Source organism: Trachypithecus francoisi, unplaced genomic scaffold (genome assembly GCF_009764315.1).
Source record: "Trachypithecus francoisi isolate TF-2019V2 unplaced genomic scaffold, Tfra_2.0 Lachesis_group7, whole genome shotgun sequence".
NCBI classification, from domain to species: Eukaryota; Metazoa; Chordata; class Mammalia; order Primates; family Cercopithecidae; genus Trachypithecus; species Trachypithecus francoisi.
In genome coordinates, this window is record NW_022681472.1 from 55,338,619 (window position 1) to 55,357,086 (window position 18,468).

At 38.0% G+C, this 18,468-nt stretch overlaps 1 protein-coding gene across 9 annotated transcripts in view; it reads left to right on the forward strand.

The window, feature by feature from the left end:
* Positions 1-18,468, forward strand: part of VPS13B (vacuolar protein sorting 13 homolog B) — an 869,883-nt gene that overhangs the window by 437,490 nt on the left and 413,925 nt on the right. For 8 of the 9 annotated variants that reach the window (XM_033202375.1, XM_033202376.1, XM_033202379.1 and 5 more), the window contains exon 24: positions 5,374-5,594. The exons of the other annotated variant lie outside the window; for it this stretch is intronic. In XM_033202375.1, the coding sequence (XP_033058266.1) occupies positions 5,374-5,594 (221 nt within the window). The remainder of the gene's footprint in view (positions 1-5,373; positions 5,595-18,468) is intronic. 9 annotated transcript variants of the gene reach the window in all.

Consider the following 18,468-nt stretch of genomic DNA (forward strand, 5'->3'; position numbering starts at 1 on the left):
CATGTAAGAATATCAAGATATCTTTTCACCTTATCTAATTAGGACACCAAACCTTTTAGTTGTCAAATTGAATAGAACTTTTTAAAATTCTTGACATCATTGCTTGATTCCTTCTTGAATACCTTCCTAACTTCTGAATAACCACTCTCTTTTGGTTTTCTGTGGATCTTGGCCATTCTTTCTGAACGTTCTTCATGGGCTCTTTTTCCCTTTCCTCTGCCTTTCTCTTAAACACAGGTGTTCTTCCTATGTACAGCCTTCCTAAACTTTAGCTATCATCTTTCACTGATAGTTTACAAATCTGTAAGATTTTCACATGCCTGACTTCTTTGTTCTTTTCTTATATGCCCAGATACCCATTTTAGCTATACTGTACTAATGTTAAGGACTGAATATTTGTGTTCCCTCAAATTCATATGTTGAGCCCTTAACATCCAATGTGATGTATTGAGGACCGTGCTGGGGGTGGTGGAGAATGAACAGACACAAGAGACAAAGACAAACAGAGAACATGGCGGCCGCGCCTAGAGCCTCCGCCTCACTTTATTTATACTCCATAAATCCCACTTCAGCAAAAATAACACAATGCAAAACAAACTTTCTGTACCCAGTTGTAACCTTCTGCTTAGTTCCTTGTCTCTAAGCTCTTTCTTATTTGTCTGCCTTCTTGGCGCCTACTAGAGTTCATTGAAAGTTCAACTAGAGATACTGTCCTTGACTACTGGAGTTCATTAAAAGTGCAACTAGCTAGAGATACTGTCCTTGAGCCTTATCTATTCTTAGCATATTGTTTTCAATGGCCCCTGCAGTGATGGTTAGGAGGTGAGGCATTTAGGAGGTATTTAGGTTTCTGTGACGTCACGAGATTGGAGCCAGTGGGATTAGTGCCTTAAGAAGAAAAGGAAGAAATACCAGAGTTTCCTCTCTCTCGGTCATGTGAGAACACAGCAAGAAGGTTATCTGATTGTTTTCCAGCTTCAGAGAGTGTTCTTACCAGGAACCAAATCTGCCAGCACCTTGATGCTGAAATTCCCAGAACTCTTAGAGATGAATGTCTATTGTTTAAGTCACTAGTCTATGGTATTTTGTTATACCAGCCTCTGCTGACCACAGGACAGCTATCCATCCCATGGCACTGATGTTACTGATAGGATCTTGTCTTATAGAGTAGTAGGAGTCTTCAATACCAATTTACCCTAAGTCACACATTGTTATAATATTCACATTTTTAGCAAAACTATAGGGTAACTACTAATACCTTTGTTGTCTGAAGGGCAATGCTATTCTTTTCAGTCCCTTCTTCTTTTAAAAGCAGTGATTATTCTGGTTTTGCATTGTTTACTATTGAAATAATGTTTTAGACAATCTTAGAGGATTGTATTTCTTTATGAATAATGAAATGTTGATGAACAAGCCATGATTAAACCAGTAATGACTTTCAGAAGTAAATAATAGTTTTATTAGTATAGATTTCTATATGTAAAAGATTTTTCACAAATTTGAAATCAATTATCTCTTATTATTATCATTATTATTATATTTTGTACGTGCAATACATTTCACAAATCCTACAAAACAGTATTCCAAATGTAGAATCTTCGTTACAGCACAAATAAAACTGTAGGTTGCTCATTTTCATTTCCTTTCTTTCTATGCCTTTCAACTGTCTTCCTCTTCTATGAAGATGGGCTAGATATCATTTATAATGTCTTGATTTTTTTTTGAAGTACCTATTACTTAAATTAACATCACTTAGAATTAACAAACACTTTATCTTAACTGTCTATTTTATTTTATTTTATTTTATTTTATTTTATTTTAAGATGGAGTTTCGCCCTTGTTGCTCAGGCTGGAGTGCGATGGCACAATCTTGGCTCACTGGAGCCTCTGCCTCCCATATTCAATAGATTCTCCTGCCTCAGCCTCCTAAGTAGCTGGGATTACAGGCATGCGCCACTGTGCCTGGCTAGTTTTTTTGTATTTTTAGTAGAGACAGGTTTTCTCCATGTTGGTCAGGCTGGTCTTGAACTCCCGACCTCAGGTGATCTGCCTACCTCGACCTCTCAAAGTGCTGGGATTACCGGTGTCAACCACTGCTCCCAGCCTTAACTGTCTTTAAATAAGTTAAGTGCTAACTAGTTTGGGCTAACACTCTCAGCAATTTTGGCCTATTTAAATTTGTAGTACATCTTTCTCTCAAATGTTGCACTCACAATAGGTGGTAGAATGTTCCTGGTTATATTAGTTCATATTTGAAATACAAACCTGCCTGAGTCATACTGGTTTGTTGACTATAAGAGAAAAAACTGGGAGAAGAGGAAGGCATTTTTTTGTTGTTGTTGCTTTTGACAAACATTCAGTGACTAAGGTAATGAAAACAAGGAAAACTGAGGAAAGTATCTCCAACATTGACCAACATTCTTTCCACATTTGCTAAATAGATATTTGTAAGGTGACTCAAACTGGCCTCAAGTACATACACTTTCTTCTGTAGTATAGTAAAGTGTTTTTTGAAAGGGAAAGACTGATTATCTTTCCAGAATATTGATTCCTACCAAAAAAGATTGGGATCATAAATTATGTTTCTGTGATCAGGATTTGTATAAATAGTCACTGTTCATTAACCGCAACATTGACAAAAACGTTTTTTTTTAATATCTATATTATTAAAATTATTTTTGTGTCGTGTAAACTATAATCTTCTGATTATAGCATGGTGTAAAATCGGCAACATGTGATACAATATAAAGAAATCCACCGTAATTTTCTTTTTAAGTTTCACTCAATTGTAAGTTAATATGTTCCTTTGGGGACCTCCTTCCTGCTCCACCCCTTGGCATTGACACATGTAACGCATAGTCTCACTGATTGTTCTTTATTTATTCAATTTGTCCCAAAGCTTTCTGTCATATTCATTTTCTTTCACATTATTTGGTCTGAATTACATCAGTGTTTGGTCATCATTTTCTTGAGAATTGTTTTGTTTGTATTCTTTTCTCTAATGATAATATAGAGGGGTAACAAATTCACATACAAATGGGATTCTTAATGTTCCTACTTTGTTCTTTTTTTATTATTCTTTAGACATTTTGTTTGAAAATTTTTAAATTCTGCCAGCAATATTTTCTCTAAAACAAAAGACTTAGATTATAGCATTACAACTTTCCAACTACAATAAAAATCTTAATCTTGAAGGTCAGCCCAGAGTGATAGAAAACTATGTGAAGTTCTCAGAATAGTATGTGGTTCTGGCCAGTCATGGATGTCTGAACGTATTTTATGGTGTACTCAGAACATTATTTTGCCAGTATTATAAGTCGATAAGGTATTTTTATTCTGGTGTGTGTGTATGAAAGGAGTACTTGTGCAATTAATGTGTTTTGTGAATTTTTCTCACAGTGGGAAATTGTGGAACTTTTATCGTTGTATGTTAACATCTCATCTTCTAGGTATAGTGTGCTTTTAAAACAATCTGTATGCTAAATAAATGGACATTAAGTAGTACCTTAAAAGGTGTATTTTTTTTTTTTAGGAGTTAGAGTATGATATGCCCAATTTCAATTTCTTAATCTGATTCCAAAGAAGAAGCAGAAATATAACTGTGATAGTACCAGTGTTATTTGGGATTTAAAAAAATTTAACAAATTTAAATTTGGTGCTCTTCCATCCAACATAACCACCATTTAGCATTTCTTGGATAAAATAAGGTTTGAAAAAATATATATAGCTCACTACCAGCTTTAAAATATGTAATCTGAAATCATTCCAAAATATTTTAAGACAAATTTGGCAGAGCCTTTATTTTTTAAATAGCATGGAGTTTGATGTAGGTTTTAAAATAATTTTAGAATTAGTTACAGATGATTTAGTTTGTCGTTCTTCCTAGGGGGAAAAATATTTTAAATCTTAAGACAGGCAAAGTACCATAGTGCTGACCACATACTATGCAGTTATCATTATTTCTAGTCAAGTTATTGTGAACTATGTTGCTAGGTTTATTTTGTTATGCAAGTCTCAATTTCAAAGTTTCTAATTTTATGACAATTTTATTACCTATATTTGGTCAAGACATTTTTAATATTCAGACTTATAAGAATGTATCTTCTGGTACCTACTGAGTATTGAATATATATTTAGACTCCTCTAAAATATTTATAGTATGATCTACCTAGTAATTCACTTGGTATTTTTTCTTCAGTGAAAAAACAAGGTAAGACTACGAGTGCAGTGTGATCTCTGATCTGATCTCTGCCTGGGCACATCCATCCCCCATAGGGGGAAAAATATATATGAAGGAAATATAACTGTTAATAGTATTTATTATTGGGGGTGGCAAGATAGAAGGTAAATTATGAATGGTTTTGATATTTTCTTCTTATATAATTTTCAAAATTATCTGCAGTATGGTGTCTATTACCTCTCTAATTAGAAAATAAATGTCCTCAATTTATTCTAACTTAATTGAATTACTAAAAATGATGTTCGTGTTATACTCTCTGTACTGACAAGCACTAGTAGAATTGTAAAGTCCAAAATACAAATGATATCAAATTGATATCACCATAATAAATGTTTAAAAATATTCTGATGCTAAATGAACTTTTAAAAAGTTCAAAATTACTTTCCTGTATTTACAAGAAATAAATGGCTTTATCTCAAAAGTTTATATTAATAAATTAATCTTACCTGAGATAAGTTAGTAAAAGCTCAAAGTATAGAAAGGGAATTTTGCTTTTAATCCTGAAATTTATGAATGCCAATTTTTTATCAAGTGCATTTTATTTAAAAATAACTCGAATGTAAGAATAATCTAGGGAACTTATCAAAATTCATGCTGGTTCGTACCATCGGAGGTTTTGATTAAGAAAGTCTAAAGTCCTAGGAACCTCTGTTTTAAACCAGCATCCCACATGATTCTGATGCGGGTGATCCAACTGACCATATTAGATTGTTTATTCTCTTCCTCTCTCATTCCATGGCAAGAGCTATGGTCATTTTCAGTACCGTAGATAAAATCTTGCATTTACGTAATTTGATCTGTTTTCTCTGGCCTCCAAGGTATGGTGCATTTGTCCCCAACAGTTTCAGAATACAACAAACTAGGGTAAGGGAAGAAGAAGTTAGAACTTTTATTTTTAATTTTATCCCATATATTTAATTTCTATTAATGTACGTTCATAGTGTATATAATTACTGAAAGAATTTTAAGTAGCTTGTAAATTGTTTAGCACTTTAGTCTCAGGAATACTATATTCACTTTTTATGATGGAGTATTAGTCATAAATGTTAAATATTTTACATTTTACTGTCAAGTGAAAATTAATTGTGTTTTTGATTGTGTGCTTCCCTATTCCCTTTTGTCCCCTATATCAGGTGATGCTTTTCCTTGGACGATCAGCTTACATCATTTCAGCATATATACCCTTCTTGGAAAACAAGTGACACTTTGCCTAGTGGAACCTATGGGTTGCACCTCCACTCTAGCTGTCACGTCTCAAAAACTACTTGCTACGGGACCTGATACACGACATTCATTTGTTGTCTGTCTCCATGTTGACCTAGAGTCACTAGAGATAAAATGCTCTAATCCCCAGGTTGGTACATTTGATTTATGAAAGGAAATTTAAAGTAATGTGATTTAAAAGCAATTGTTATCCTTTTTGTTGAAGGGTTTCTCTTCTCTTAAGTATCCTAAATTATTTTTAACTTGGCCATCAAGATCAGGGTGGTTAGATTAAGAAATGCTTTGAAGCTCTCTCAAGTTGTGTAATTTAAACTCTTCTGAAAATGTAATGGTGGCAGCACAAGTGTATCTTTTGGCCAATGGCATGAAATCAGTTGCAGATGTAATGTTTTTAAACACTGAAGAACTATTTTACTGTCAAACTGGAAGAGTCTGTTGAACTGATCAAATGTAATTTTCATTCAGATTCTCACTCAGAACTTCTTTGCTTATGATGCAATATTTTTAAAAAGAAAAAGATTTCAGTTGTCATAGACCAATCATTCTGTATCTTGTAATTTTACAGTTTAATGTGAATTCAGATCACCTGTGTTTACACAAATAATTAGTTGCATACAATTTAGCACTTGTTTATTTAACCTCAAATAGACTGTGCTATATTTTCTCTGTAGATTGTCAAAGCTGAATACTATTTAGAGTTATATTTTAAAATAATCCTTTTTAGAAGATTATTGGACACTCTAGGTCAATAGTGATAAATTTATATTTATCGTAGCATTAATTGTTATAAGCCAGTTTTTAAAGAGTGTTTTTTTAAGTAGGTTCAAGTTAGTTGAGCTTGATGGCACATGCCTGTAGTCCCGGCTACTCAGGAGGCCAAGGCAGGGGACCACTTGAGCCCAGAAGTTAGAGGCTGTAGTGTCCTATGATTGCACCTGGGAATAGCCACTGCACTCCAGCCTGGGCAATAAAGCAAGAATCTTTCTCTCAAAATTTTTTGTGTTGTTTTAATTTACTTTATTTTTAAATTTTTTTTATTATACTTTAAGTTCTAGGGTACATGTGCACAATGTGCAAGTTTGTTACATATGTATACTTGTGCCATGTTGGTGTGCTGCACGCATCAACTGGTCAACACTGATCAACTAGTCATTTACATCAGGTATAACTCCCAATGCAATCCCTCGCCCCTCCCCCCTCACCATAATAGGCCCCAGTGTGTGATGTTCCCCTTCCTGAGTCCAAGTGATCTCATTGTTGAGTTCCCACCTATGAGTGAGAACATGTGGTGTTTGGTTTGCTGTTCTTGTGATGGTTTGCTGAGAATGATGGTTTCCAGCTGCATCCATGTCCCTACAAAGGACACAAACTCATCCTTTTTATGGCTGCATAGTATTCCATGGTGTATATGTGCCACATTTTCTTAATCCAGTCTGTCACAGATGGACATTTGGGTTGATTCCAAGTCTTTGCTATTGTGAATAGTGCCACAATAAACATAGGTGTGCATGTGTCTTTATAGCAGCATGATTTATAATCCTTTGGGTATATACCCAGTAATGGGATGGCTGGGTCAAATGGTATTTCTAGTTCTAGATCCTTGAGGAATTGCCATACTGTTTTCCACAATGGTTGAACTAGTTTACAATCCCACCAACAGTGTAAAAGTGTTCCCATTTCTCCACATCCTCTCCAGCACCTGTTGTTTCCTGACTTTTTAATGATTGTCATTCTAACTGGTGTGAGATGGTATCTCATTGTGGTTTTGATTTGCATTTCTCTGATGGCCAGTGATGATGAGCATTTTTTCATGTGTCTGTTGGCTGGATGCATGTCTTCTTTTGAGAAATGTCTGTTCATATACTTTGCCCACTTTTTGATGGAGTTGTTTGTTTTTTTCTTGTAAATTTGTTTGAGTTCTTTGTAGGTTCTGGATATCAGCCCTTTGTCAGATGAGTAGATTGCAAAAATGTTCTCCCATTCTGTAGGTTGCCTGTTCACTCTGATGGTAGTTTCCTTTGCTGTGCAGAAGCTCTTTAGTTTAATTAGATCCCATTTGTCAATTTTGGCTTTTGTTGCTGTTGCTTTTGGTGTTTTAGACATGAAGTCCTTGCCCATCCCTATGTCCTGAATGGTATTACCTAGGTTTTCTTCTTGGATTTTTATGGTATTAGGTCTAACATTTAAGTCTCTAATCCATCTTGAATTAATTTTTGTATAAGGAGTATGGAAAGGATCCAGTTTCAGCTTTCTACTTATGGCTAGCCAATTTTCCCAACACCATTTATTAAATAGGGACTCCTTTCCCCATTTCTTGTTTCTCTCAGATTTGTCAAAGATCAGATGGCTGTAGATGTGTGGTATTATTTCTGAGGACTCTGTTCTGTTCCATTGGTCTATATATCTCTTTTGGTATCAGTACCATGCTATTTTGACTACTATAGCCTTGTAGTATAGTTTTAAGTCAGGTAGTGTGATGCCTCCAGCTTTGTTCTTTTGACTTAGGATTGTCTTGGCAATGCGGGCTCCTTTTTGGTTCCATATGAATTTTAAAGCAGTTTTTTCCAATTCTGTGAAGAAAGTCATTGGTAGCTTGATGGGGATGGCATTGAATCTATAAATAACCTTGGGCAGTATGGCCATTTTCACGATATTGATTCTTCCTATCCATGAGCATGGTCTGTTCTTCCATTTGTTTGTATCCTCTTTTATTTCACTGAGTAGTGGTTTGTAGTTCTCCTTGAAGGGTCCTTGACATCCCTTGTAAGTTGGATTCCTAGGTATTTTATTCTCTTTGAAGCAATTGTGAATGGAAGTTCATTCCTGATTTGGCTCTCTGTCTGTTACTGGTGTATAAGAATGCCTGTGGGCCAGGCGTAGTGGCTCATGCCTGTAATCCCAGCACTTTGGGAGGCCGAGGCGGGCGGATCACGAGGTCAGGAGATCGAGGCCATCCTGGCTAACACTGTGAAACCCCATCTCTACTAAAAATACAAAACAAAATTACCGGGGCGTGGTGGTGGGTGCCTGTAGTCCCAGCTACTCAGGAGGCTGAGGCAGGAGAATGCCGTGAACCTGGGAGGCGGAGCTTGCAGTGAGCCCAGATCGCGGCACTGCACTCCAGCGTGGGCGACAGAGCGAAACTCCGTCTCAAAAAAAAAAAAAAAATGCCTGTGATTTTTGCACATTAATTTTGTATCCTGAGACTTTGCTGAAGTTGCTTATCAGCTTAAGGAGATTTTGGGCTGACACAATGGGGTTTTCTAAATATACAATCATGTCATCTGCAAACAGGGACAATTTGACTTCTTCTTTTTCTAACTGGATATCCTTTATTTCTTTCTCTTGCCTGATTGCCCTGGCCAGAACTTCCAACACTATGTTGAATAGGAGTGGTGAGAGAGGGCATCCCTGTCTTGTGCCAGTTTTCAAAGGGAATTTTTCCAGTTTCTGCCCATTCAGTATGATGTTGGCTGTGGGTTTGTCATAAATAGCTCTTATTATTTTGAGGTACGTTCCATCAGTACCGAATTTATTGAGCGTTTTTAGCATGAAGGGCTGTTGAATTTTGTCAAAGGCCTTTTCTGCATCTATTGAGATAATCATGTGGTTCTTGTCTTTGGTTCTGTTTATATGATGGATTACGTTTATTGATTTGCGAATGTTGAACCAGCCTTGCATCCCAGGGATGAAGCCCACTTGATCATGGTGGATAAGCTTTTTGATGTGCTGCTGAATCCGGTTTGCCAGTATTTTATTGAGGATTTTTGCATCGATGTTCATCAGGGATATTGGTCTAAAATTTTCTTTTTTTGTTGTGTCTCTGCCAGGCTTTGGTATCAGGATGATGTTGGCCTCATAAAATGAGTTAGGGAGGATTCCCTCTTTTTCAATTGATTGGAATAGTTTCAGAAGGAATGGTACCAGCTCCTCCTTGTACCTCTGGTAGAATTCAGCTGTGAATCCATCTGGTGCTGGACTTTTTTTGGTTGGTAGGCTCTTAATAATTGCCTCAATTTCAGAGCCTGCTATTGGTCTATTCAGGGATTCCACTTCTTCCTGGTTTAGTCTTGGAAGAGTGTAAGTGTCCAGGAAATTATCTATTTCTTCTAGATTTTCTAGTTGATTTGCGTACAGGTGTTTATAGTATTCTCTGATGGTAGTTTGTATTTCTCTGGGGTCCGTGGTGATATCCCCTCTATCATTTTTTATTGCATCTATTTGACTGTTCTCTCTTTTCTTCTTTATTAGTCTTGCTAGTGGTCTGTCAATTTTGTTGATTTTTTCAAAAAACCAACTCCTGGATTCATTGATTTTTTGGAGGGTTTTTTGTGTCTCTATCTCCTTCAGTTCTGCTCTGGTCTTAGTTATTTCTTGCCTTCTGCTAGCTTTTGAATGTGTTTGCTCTTGCTTCTCCAGTTCTTTTAATTGTGATGTTAGAGTGTCAATTTTAGATCTTTCCAGCTTTCTCTTGTGGGCATTTATTTCTATAAATTTCCCTCTACACACTGCTTTAAATGTGTCCCAGAGATTCTGATATGTTGTATCTTTGTTCTCATTGGTTTCAAAGAACATCTTTATTTCTGCCTTCATTTCGTTATGTACCCAGTAGTCATTCAGGAGCAGGTTGTTCAGTTTCCATGTAGCTGAGCGGTTTTGATTGAGTTTCTTAGTCCTGAGTTCTAGTTTGATTGCACTGTGGTCTGAGAGACAGTTTGTTATAATTTCTGTTCTTTTACATTTGCTAAGGAGTGCTTTACTTCCAATTATGTGGTCAATTTTGGAATAAGTGCGATGTGGTGCTGAGAAGAATGTATATTCTGTTGATTTGGGGTGGAGAGTTCTATAGATGTCTATTAGGTCTGCTTGGTGCAGAGATGAGTTCAATTCCTGGATATCCTTGTTAACTTTCTGTCTCGTTGATCTGTCTAATGTTGACAGTGGAGTGTTGAAGTCTCCCATTATTATTGTATGGGAGTCTAAGTCTCTTTGTAAGTCTCTAAGGACTTGCTTTATGAATTTGGGTGCTCCTGTATTGGGTGCATATATATTTAGGATAGTTAGCTCTTCCTGTTGAATTGATCCCTTTACCAGTATGTAATGGCCTTCTTTGTCTCTTTTGATCTTTGATGGTTTAAAGTCTATTTTATCAGAGACTAGGATTGCAACCCCTGCTTCTTTGTGTTCTCCATTTGCTTGGTAGATCTTCCTCCATCCCTTTATTTTGAGCCTATGTATGTCTCTGCATGTGAGATGGGTCTCCTGAGTACAGCAGACTGATGGGTCTTGACTCTTTATCCAGTTTGCCAGTCTGTGTCTTTTAATGGAGCATTTAGTCCATTATCATTTAAGGTTAATATTGTTATGTGTGAACTTGATCCTGCCATTATGATATTAACTGGTTTTTTTGCTCGTTAGTTGATGCAGTTTCTTCCTAGCCTCGATGGTCTTTACATTTTGGCATGTTTTTGCAATGGCTGGTACCGGTTGTTCCTTTCCATGTTTAGTGCTTCCTTCACGGTCTCTTGTAAGGCAGGCCTGGTGGTGACAAAATCTCTAAGCATTTGCTGATCTGTAAAGGATTTTATTTCTCCTTCACTGATGAAACTTAGTTTGGCTGGATATGAAATTCTGGGTTGAAAATTCTTTTCTTTAAGAACGTTGAATATTGGCCCCCACTCTCTTCTGGCTTGTAGAGTTTCTGCCGAGAGGTCTGCTGTTAGTCTGATGGGCTTCCCTTTGTGGGTAACCCGACCTTTCTCTCTGGCTGCCCTTAAGATTTTTTCCTTCATTTCAACTTTGGTGAATCTGGCAATTATGTGTCTTGGAGTTGCTCTTCTCGAGGAGTATCTTTGTGGCGTTCTCTGTATTTCCTGAATTTGAATGTTGGCCTGCCCTACTAACTTGGGGAAGTTCTCCTGGATGATATGCTGAAGAGTGTTTTCCAACTGGTTCCATTTTCCCCCTCACTTTCAGGCACCCCAATCAGACGTAGATTTGGTCTTTTTACATAATCCCATACTTCTTGCAGGCTTTGTTCATTTCTTTTTCTTCTTTTTTCTTTTGGTTTCTCTTCTCGCTTCATTTCATTCATTTGATCCTCAATCGCTGATACTCTTTCTTCCAGTTGATCGAGTCGGTTACTGAAGCTTGTGGATTTGTCACGTATTTCTCGTGTCATGGTTTTCATCTCTGTCATTTCATTTATGACCTTCTCTGCATTAATTATTCTAGCTATCAATTCTTCCACTCTTTTCTCAAGATTTTTAGTTTCTTTGCGCTGGGTACGTAATTCCTCCTTTAGCTCTGAGAAGTTTGATGGACTGAAGCCTTCTTCTCTCATTTTGTCAAAGTCATTCTCTGACCAGCTTTGATCCCTTGCTGTCGATGAGCTCCACTCCTTTGCAGGGGGAGATGCACTCTTATTTTTTGAATTTCCAGCTTTTCTGCCCTGCTTCTTCCCCATCTTCGTGGTTTTATCTGCCTCTGGTCTTTGATGATGGTGACGTACTGATGGGGTTTTGGTATAGGTGTCCTTCCTGTTTGATAGTTTTCCTTCTAATAGTCAGGACCCTCAGCTGTAGGTCTGTTGGAGATTGCTTGAGGTCCACTCCAGACCCTGTTTGCCTGGGTATCAGCAGCAGAGGTTGCAGAAGATAGAATATTGCTGAACAGCGAGTGTACCTGTCTGATTCTTACTTTGGAAGCTTCCTCTCAGGGGTGTACTCCACCCTGTGAGGTGTGGGGTGTCAGTCTGCCCCTAGTGGGGGATGTCTCCCAGTTAGGCTACTCAGGGGTCAGGGACCCACTTGAGCAGGCAGTCTGTCCGTTCTCAGGTCTCAACCTCTGTGTTGGGAGATCCACTGCTCTCTTCAAAGCTGTCAGACAGAGTCGTTCGCGTCTGCACAGGCCTCTGCTGCTTCCCCCTTTGTTGTTTAGCTGTGCCCTGTCCCCAGAGATGGAGTCTACAGAGACATGCAGGTTTCCTTGAGCTGCTGTGAGCTCCACCCAGTTCGAACTTCCCAGCGGCTTTGTTTACCTACTTAAGCCTCGCAATGGCGGGCGCCCCTCCCCCAGCCTCGCTGCTGCCGTTTAGGTTAGATCGCAGACTGCTGTGCTAGCAATGAGGGAGGCTCCGTGGCCGTGGGACCCTCCCGGCCAGGTGTGGGTGTGCCCGTTTGCTTAAAGCGCAGTACTGGGGTGGGAATTACCCGATTTTCCAGGTGTTGTGTGTCTCAGTTCCCCTGGCTAGGAAAAGGGATTCCCTTCCCCCTTGTGCTTCCCAGGTGAGGCAATGCCTCACCCTGCTTCAGCTCTCGCTGGTCGGGCTGCAGCAGCTGACCAGCACCGATTGTCCGGCACTCCCCAGTGAGATGACCCCACTACCTCAGTTGAAAATGCAGAAATCACCGTTCTTCTGTGTCGCTCACGCTGGGAGTTGGAGACTGGAGCTCTTCCTATTCAGCCATCTCGCTCTGCCGCGGCCACATTTTCTTTTTTTTGAGACGGAGTCTCGCTCTGCGGCCCAGGCTGGAGTGCAGTGGCCGGATATCAGCTCACTGCAAGCTCCACCTCCCGGGTTCATGCCATTCTCCTGCCTCAGCCTCCCGAGTAGCTGGGACTACAGGCGCCCACCACCTCACCCAGCTAGTTTTTTGTATTTTTTAGTGGAGACGGGGTTTCACCGTGTTAGCTAGGATGGTCTCGATCTGCTGACCTCGTGATCCGCCCGTCTCGGCCTCCCAAAGTGCTGGGATTACAGGCTTGAGCCACCGCACCCGGCCCCACATTTTCTTAATCCATTCTGTCACTGATGGACATTTGGGTTGATTCCAAGTCTTTGCTATTGTGAATAGTGCCGCAAAAAGATACGTTTGCATGTGTCTTTATAGCAGCCTGATTTATAATCCTTTGGGTATATACCCAGTAATGGGATGGCTGGGTCATATAGTACATCTAGTTCTAGATCCTTAAGGAATCGCCATACTGTTTTCTATAATGGTTTGAAATAGTTTACACATTTAAAGCAGTGTGTAGACCCCACAGAAATACAAACTACCATCAGAGAATACTATAAACATCTCTATGCAAATCGACTAGAAAATCTAGAAGAAATAGATAATTTCCTGGACACTTACACTCTTCCAAGACTAAACCAGGAAGAAGTGGAATCCCTGAATAGACCAATAGCAGGCTCTGAAATTGAGGCAATTATTAAGAGCCTACCAACCAAAAAAAGTCCAGCACCAGATGGATTCACAGCTGAATTCTACCAGAGGTACAAGGAGGAGCTGGTACCATTCCTTCTGAAACTATTCCAATCAATTGAAAAAGAGGGAATCCTCCCTAACTCATTTTATGAGGCCAACATCATCCTGATACCAAAGCCTGGCAGAGACACAACAAAAAAAGAAAATTTTAGACCAATATCCCTGATGAACATCGATGCAAAAATCCTCAATAAAATACTGGCAAACCGGATTCAGCAGCACATCAAAAAGCTTATCCACCATGATCAAGTGGGCTTCATCCCTGGGATGCAAGGCTGGTTCAACATTCGCAAATCAATAAACGTAATCCATCATATAAACAGAACCAAAGACAAGAACCACATGATTATCTCAATAGATGCAGAAAAGGCCTTTGACAAAATTCAACAGCCCTTCATGCTAAAAATGCTCAATAAGTTCGGTATTGATGCAACGTACCTCAAAATAATAAGAGCTATTTATGACAAACCCACAGCCAACATCATACTGAATGGGCAGAAACTGGAAAAATTCCCTTTGAAAACTGGCACAAGACAGGGATGCCCTCTCTCACCACTCCTATTCAACATAGTGTTGGAAGTTCTGGCCAGGGCAATCAGGCAAGAGAAAGAAATAAAGGGTATTCAGTTAGGAAAAGAAGAAGTCAAATTGTCCCTGTTTGCAGATGACATGATTGTATATTTAGAAAACCCCATTGTGTCAGCCCAAAATCTCCTTAAGCTGATAAGCAACTTCAGCAAAGTCTCAGGATACATAATCAATGTGCAAAAATCACAAGCATTCTTATACACCAGTAACAGACAAACAGAGAGCCAAATCATGAATGAACTTCCATACACAATTGCCTCAAAGAGAATAAAATACCTAGGAATCCAACTTACAAGGGATGTAAAGGACCGCTTCAAGGAGAACTACAAACCACTGCTCAGTGAAATAAAAGAGGACACAAACAAATGGAAGAACATACCATGCTTATGGATAGGAAGAATCAATATCGTGAAAATGGTCATACTGCCCAAGGTAATTTATACATTCAATGCCATCCCCATTAAGCTACCAATGACTTTCTTCACAGAATTGGAAAAAACTGCTTTAAAGTTCATATGGAACCACAAAAGAGCCCGCATTGCCAAGACAATCCTCAATCAAAAGAACAAAGCTGGAGGCATCACGCTACCTGCCTTCAAACTGTACTCCAAGGGTACAGTAACCAAAACAGCATGGTACTGGTACCAAAACAGCGATATAGACCAATGGAACAGAACAGAGTCCTCAGAAATAATACCACACATCTACAGCCATCTGCTCTTTGACAAACCTGAGAGAAACAAGAAATGGGGAAAGGATTCCCTATTTAATAAATGGTGCTGGGAAAATTGGCTAGCCATAAGTAGAAAGCTGAAACTGGATCCTTTCCTTACTCCTTATACGAAAATTAATTCAAGATGGATTAGAGACTTACATGTTAGACCCAATACCATAAAAACCCTAGAAGAAAACCTAGGTAGTACCATTCAGGACATAGGGATGGGCAAGGACTTCATGTCTAAAACACCAAAAGCAACGGCAGCAAAAGCCAAAATTGACAAATGGGATATGATTAAACTAAAGAGCTTCTGCACAGCAAAAGAAACTACCATCAGAGTGAAAAACAGTAATTTTTGAAGGACACATTGAGATAGCAGAATGCCAGGCATTTGCAGACGGTATTTATAAGACATTTTTTAAACAATGGACTGTTATGCAAAATATTTAAATATTCTTTTTCTTTTTGTTTTTCTCGTTTCTCTTCTCTTCTCTTTTCCTTTTTCTTTTTGTTTTGTTTCTGACACAGTCTCCCTCTGTTGCCCAGGGTGGAGTGCAGTGATGCGATCTCAGCTCACTGCAACCTCCTCCTCCCAGATTCAAGTGATTCTCCTGTCTTAGCCTCCTGAGTAGCAGGGATCACAGGTGTGTGTCACCACGCCTGGCCAGTTTTTGTATTTTTGTAGAGACAGGGTTTCACCATGCTGACCAGGCTGGTATCAAACTCCCAACTTCAAGCGATCCACCTGCTTCGGGTTCCCAAAGTGGTGGGATTGCAGGCGTGAGCCACTGTGCCTGGCCTAAAAATTCTTTCTACTCGATAACATGAAGATGAACAATAGATGATAAACATAAAGGCAGATAATGGGGAAAAGACTTGAACTCATACTTCACAAAATATTTATTTGAATAGTCAATAAGCATATGAAAACATGCCCAGTATCATTATCAAGGGTAAAAATATCATGAAGAAACAGAAATACACACCTGTTAGATTGGCTTAAATAAATGATAGACTCAATATATGGAGCAACTGGAACTCATCATACACTGCTTGTGAGAATGTAAAAATGATGTGACAACATTGGAAACCCCTTGGCAATTTCTGAAAAAGTTCAGCACACACTTAGCATACAACCCAACCATTTCTCCCTATATATTTCCTCTGAGAAACAAAAATGTATGTCTACAAAAGGTCTTTTACACAGATGTATATAGCAGCTTTATTTATATAGCTCCAAACTGGGCACAGCTCACATGTTTATCATCAGGTGAATTAGTAAAAAAATTATGGCCTACTCATACCAAGGTAATACTAGTCAGCTTTTAAAGGGCTCAATTACTGATAAAATGCAAGATCATTGATGTATCTTGTAATCATTATGCTGACTGAAAGAAGCCAGGTGGAAAAAGAGTACTTACTCTATAATTCCATTTACATAAAATGTTAAATTATGCAGATTACCATTAATATATAGTGATAAAAAGTAGGTTACTTGTTGCCTGGAAGCAGGACAGGAAGAGAGAAGGAAGAGGGGGTGACAGGAAGAGGACCTATTACAAAGGGATATGAAGATATATTTGGAAGATATAGAAGTGTTGTTTTTCTGAAGTCATAGTTTATAGTTAGTGGTAGCTCAGTCTCTCTCTAAAGCTACATATAATAGCCCTGTGCTACTTGGAGTTATCTGCCAAAGTCCTTATAACTTAGGAAAAAAGATCATTGTAGCTGTGAGAGGATAGTCCTACTCCACATGTTCTAGTTATCCATTGCTATCCTAGCTAACACAAAAAAATTCTTAGACTCCACTATTATTCATATTTTTAAAATTTACTTTGAGATACTTAATAGTTTTTTGATTTTTATGGTGTTAGTAAATGTAATACTTTGGCTCAAAACTAGAGTACTGGGTATATTCTCTAGCTATCCACCTTGTTTGGAGATGAGGTCAGATTTTGTTGTTGTTTAAATACAAACCAGCTCTAAGCAAAGTCATCAGCTAGATGGGGCTTGTGTTTGGCCTTGTATTTCCTTCCTATGTCTGCTCCTTCCCTGTTCTTTCTTCAGTTATCTGGCTTCCAGGGCCACCTGCCTCCCAGTACCTCCTTTCTCCTGTTCTCCTGATGATACCAAGGACCTTTTTTCTAGAATTACTCCAAGGGTGAATGAACCTTGTGTACTGAGAGTTCATTTTTACTCAAAATGTAATAACTCATCTCTTTATGTAATTCTACTTTATAAATCTCATAAAATCCTTGGAGTTAATAAATCCTTATAAACAAAATTGTGTTAAATTGTCACCATGTGATGTAACCAAAGTTGATCACAAGGTTGTTGGAAAGTCTGAAATATTTATGAAAATATTTTGTAAACACTGAAATGTTATATGAATATCATTTTGTTAGTGTAGACTGACTTTGATTAAAATGTGATACCTTCTTTACAAATTGGTATGAACATCCCTGGTGAAATGTAGCAACATTCCTGAAGAGATGTGAAACCACAAAATAACAGCACTGAAGAATCTATATAAATTAAAAGATTTGGTGAGGGATTAATACTCTTTGATATCTTCAAGTGACAGAGTAACCTAAATTTTAATGACAAAACATGAGTCTCTAAATAAACCTCTTTGTTGTGAGTGATTGCTTTAGCTTATGCTTCCAGACTCTCTTTGGATGCTTTCAGAATTCCAAAGGATGGCTTGACTTTTCTTTTTTTTTTTTTTTTTTTTGCCATATGCAGTAAGCAAATTCTTACTGAGCACTACGTGTAAGGCAGACATGAAGATGAATAAAACAAACACGCAAAGAATGTGATATCTACATACCTCATAATCCAACTGTTGAAAGCCGCAAGTAAACAACAAATATTGAAAGTATCACAAGAAAATACATGTATAATACCTTACGTTCAGGGGAACTAAGATTTGATTAACTGCTTATTTCTCATAAGAAACCATGAAGGCCAGAAGAACATCTTTAGGGAAATAAAAAATAAAAGGTCTCAATCAATTTAGAAGTTATTAATTAAGCAAAAAATAACTTTTATAAATGAAAACTAAAGAAAAACATTTTCAGAGAAAAGATTCACCATTAGGAACTGCATACAGGATGTACTAAAGAACATTTTTCATGCTAAAAGGAAATGACACCAGATGGCTGAGCATCTCTTCGAATGTTTATTGGCCATTGAATTTGCTCATTCATGAACTGACAGTTTACATTAATTTATATTTTCCTAATTACTAATAAGATTGAGCATTTTTTCACATGTTTATTGTCCAGTGAATTTGTTCTTTTGTGATTTGTTAATTCATATCATTTAGCCAGTCTTCTATTAAATTCATTTTTCTTAGCAATTTGTAAAAGCTTTCTTTAGACTCTATAAATACAAACCCTATAACTGTTATGCAGTTGATTTGCCTT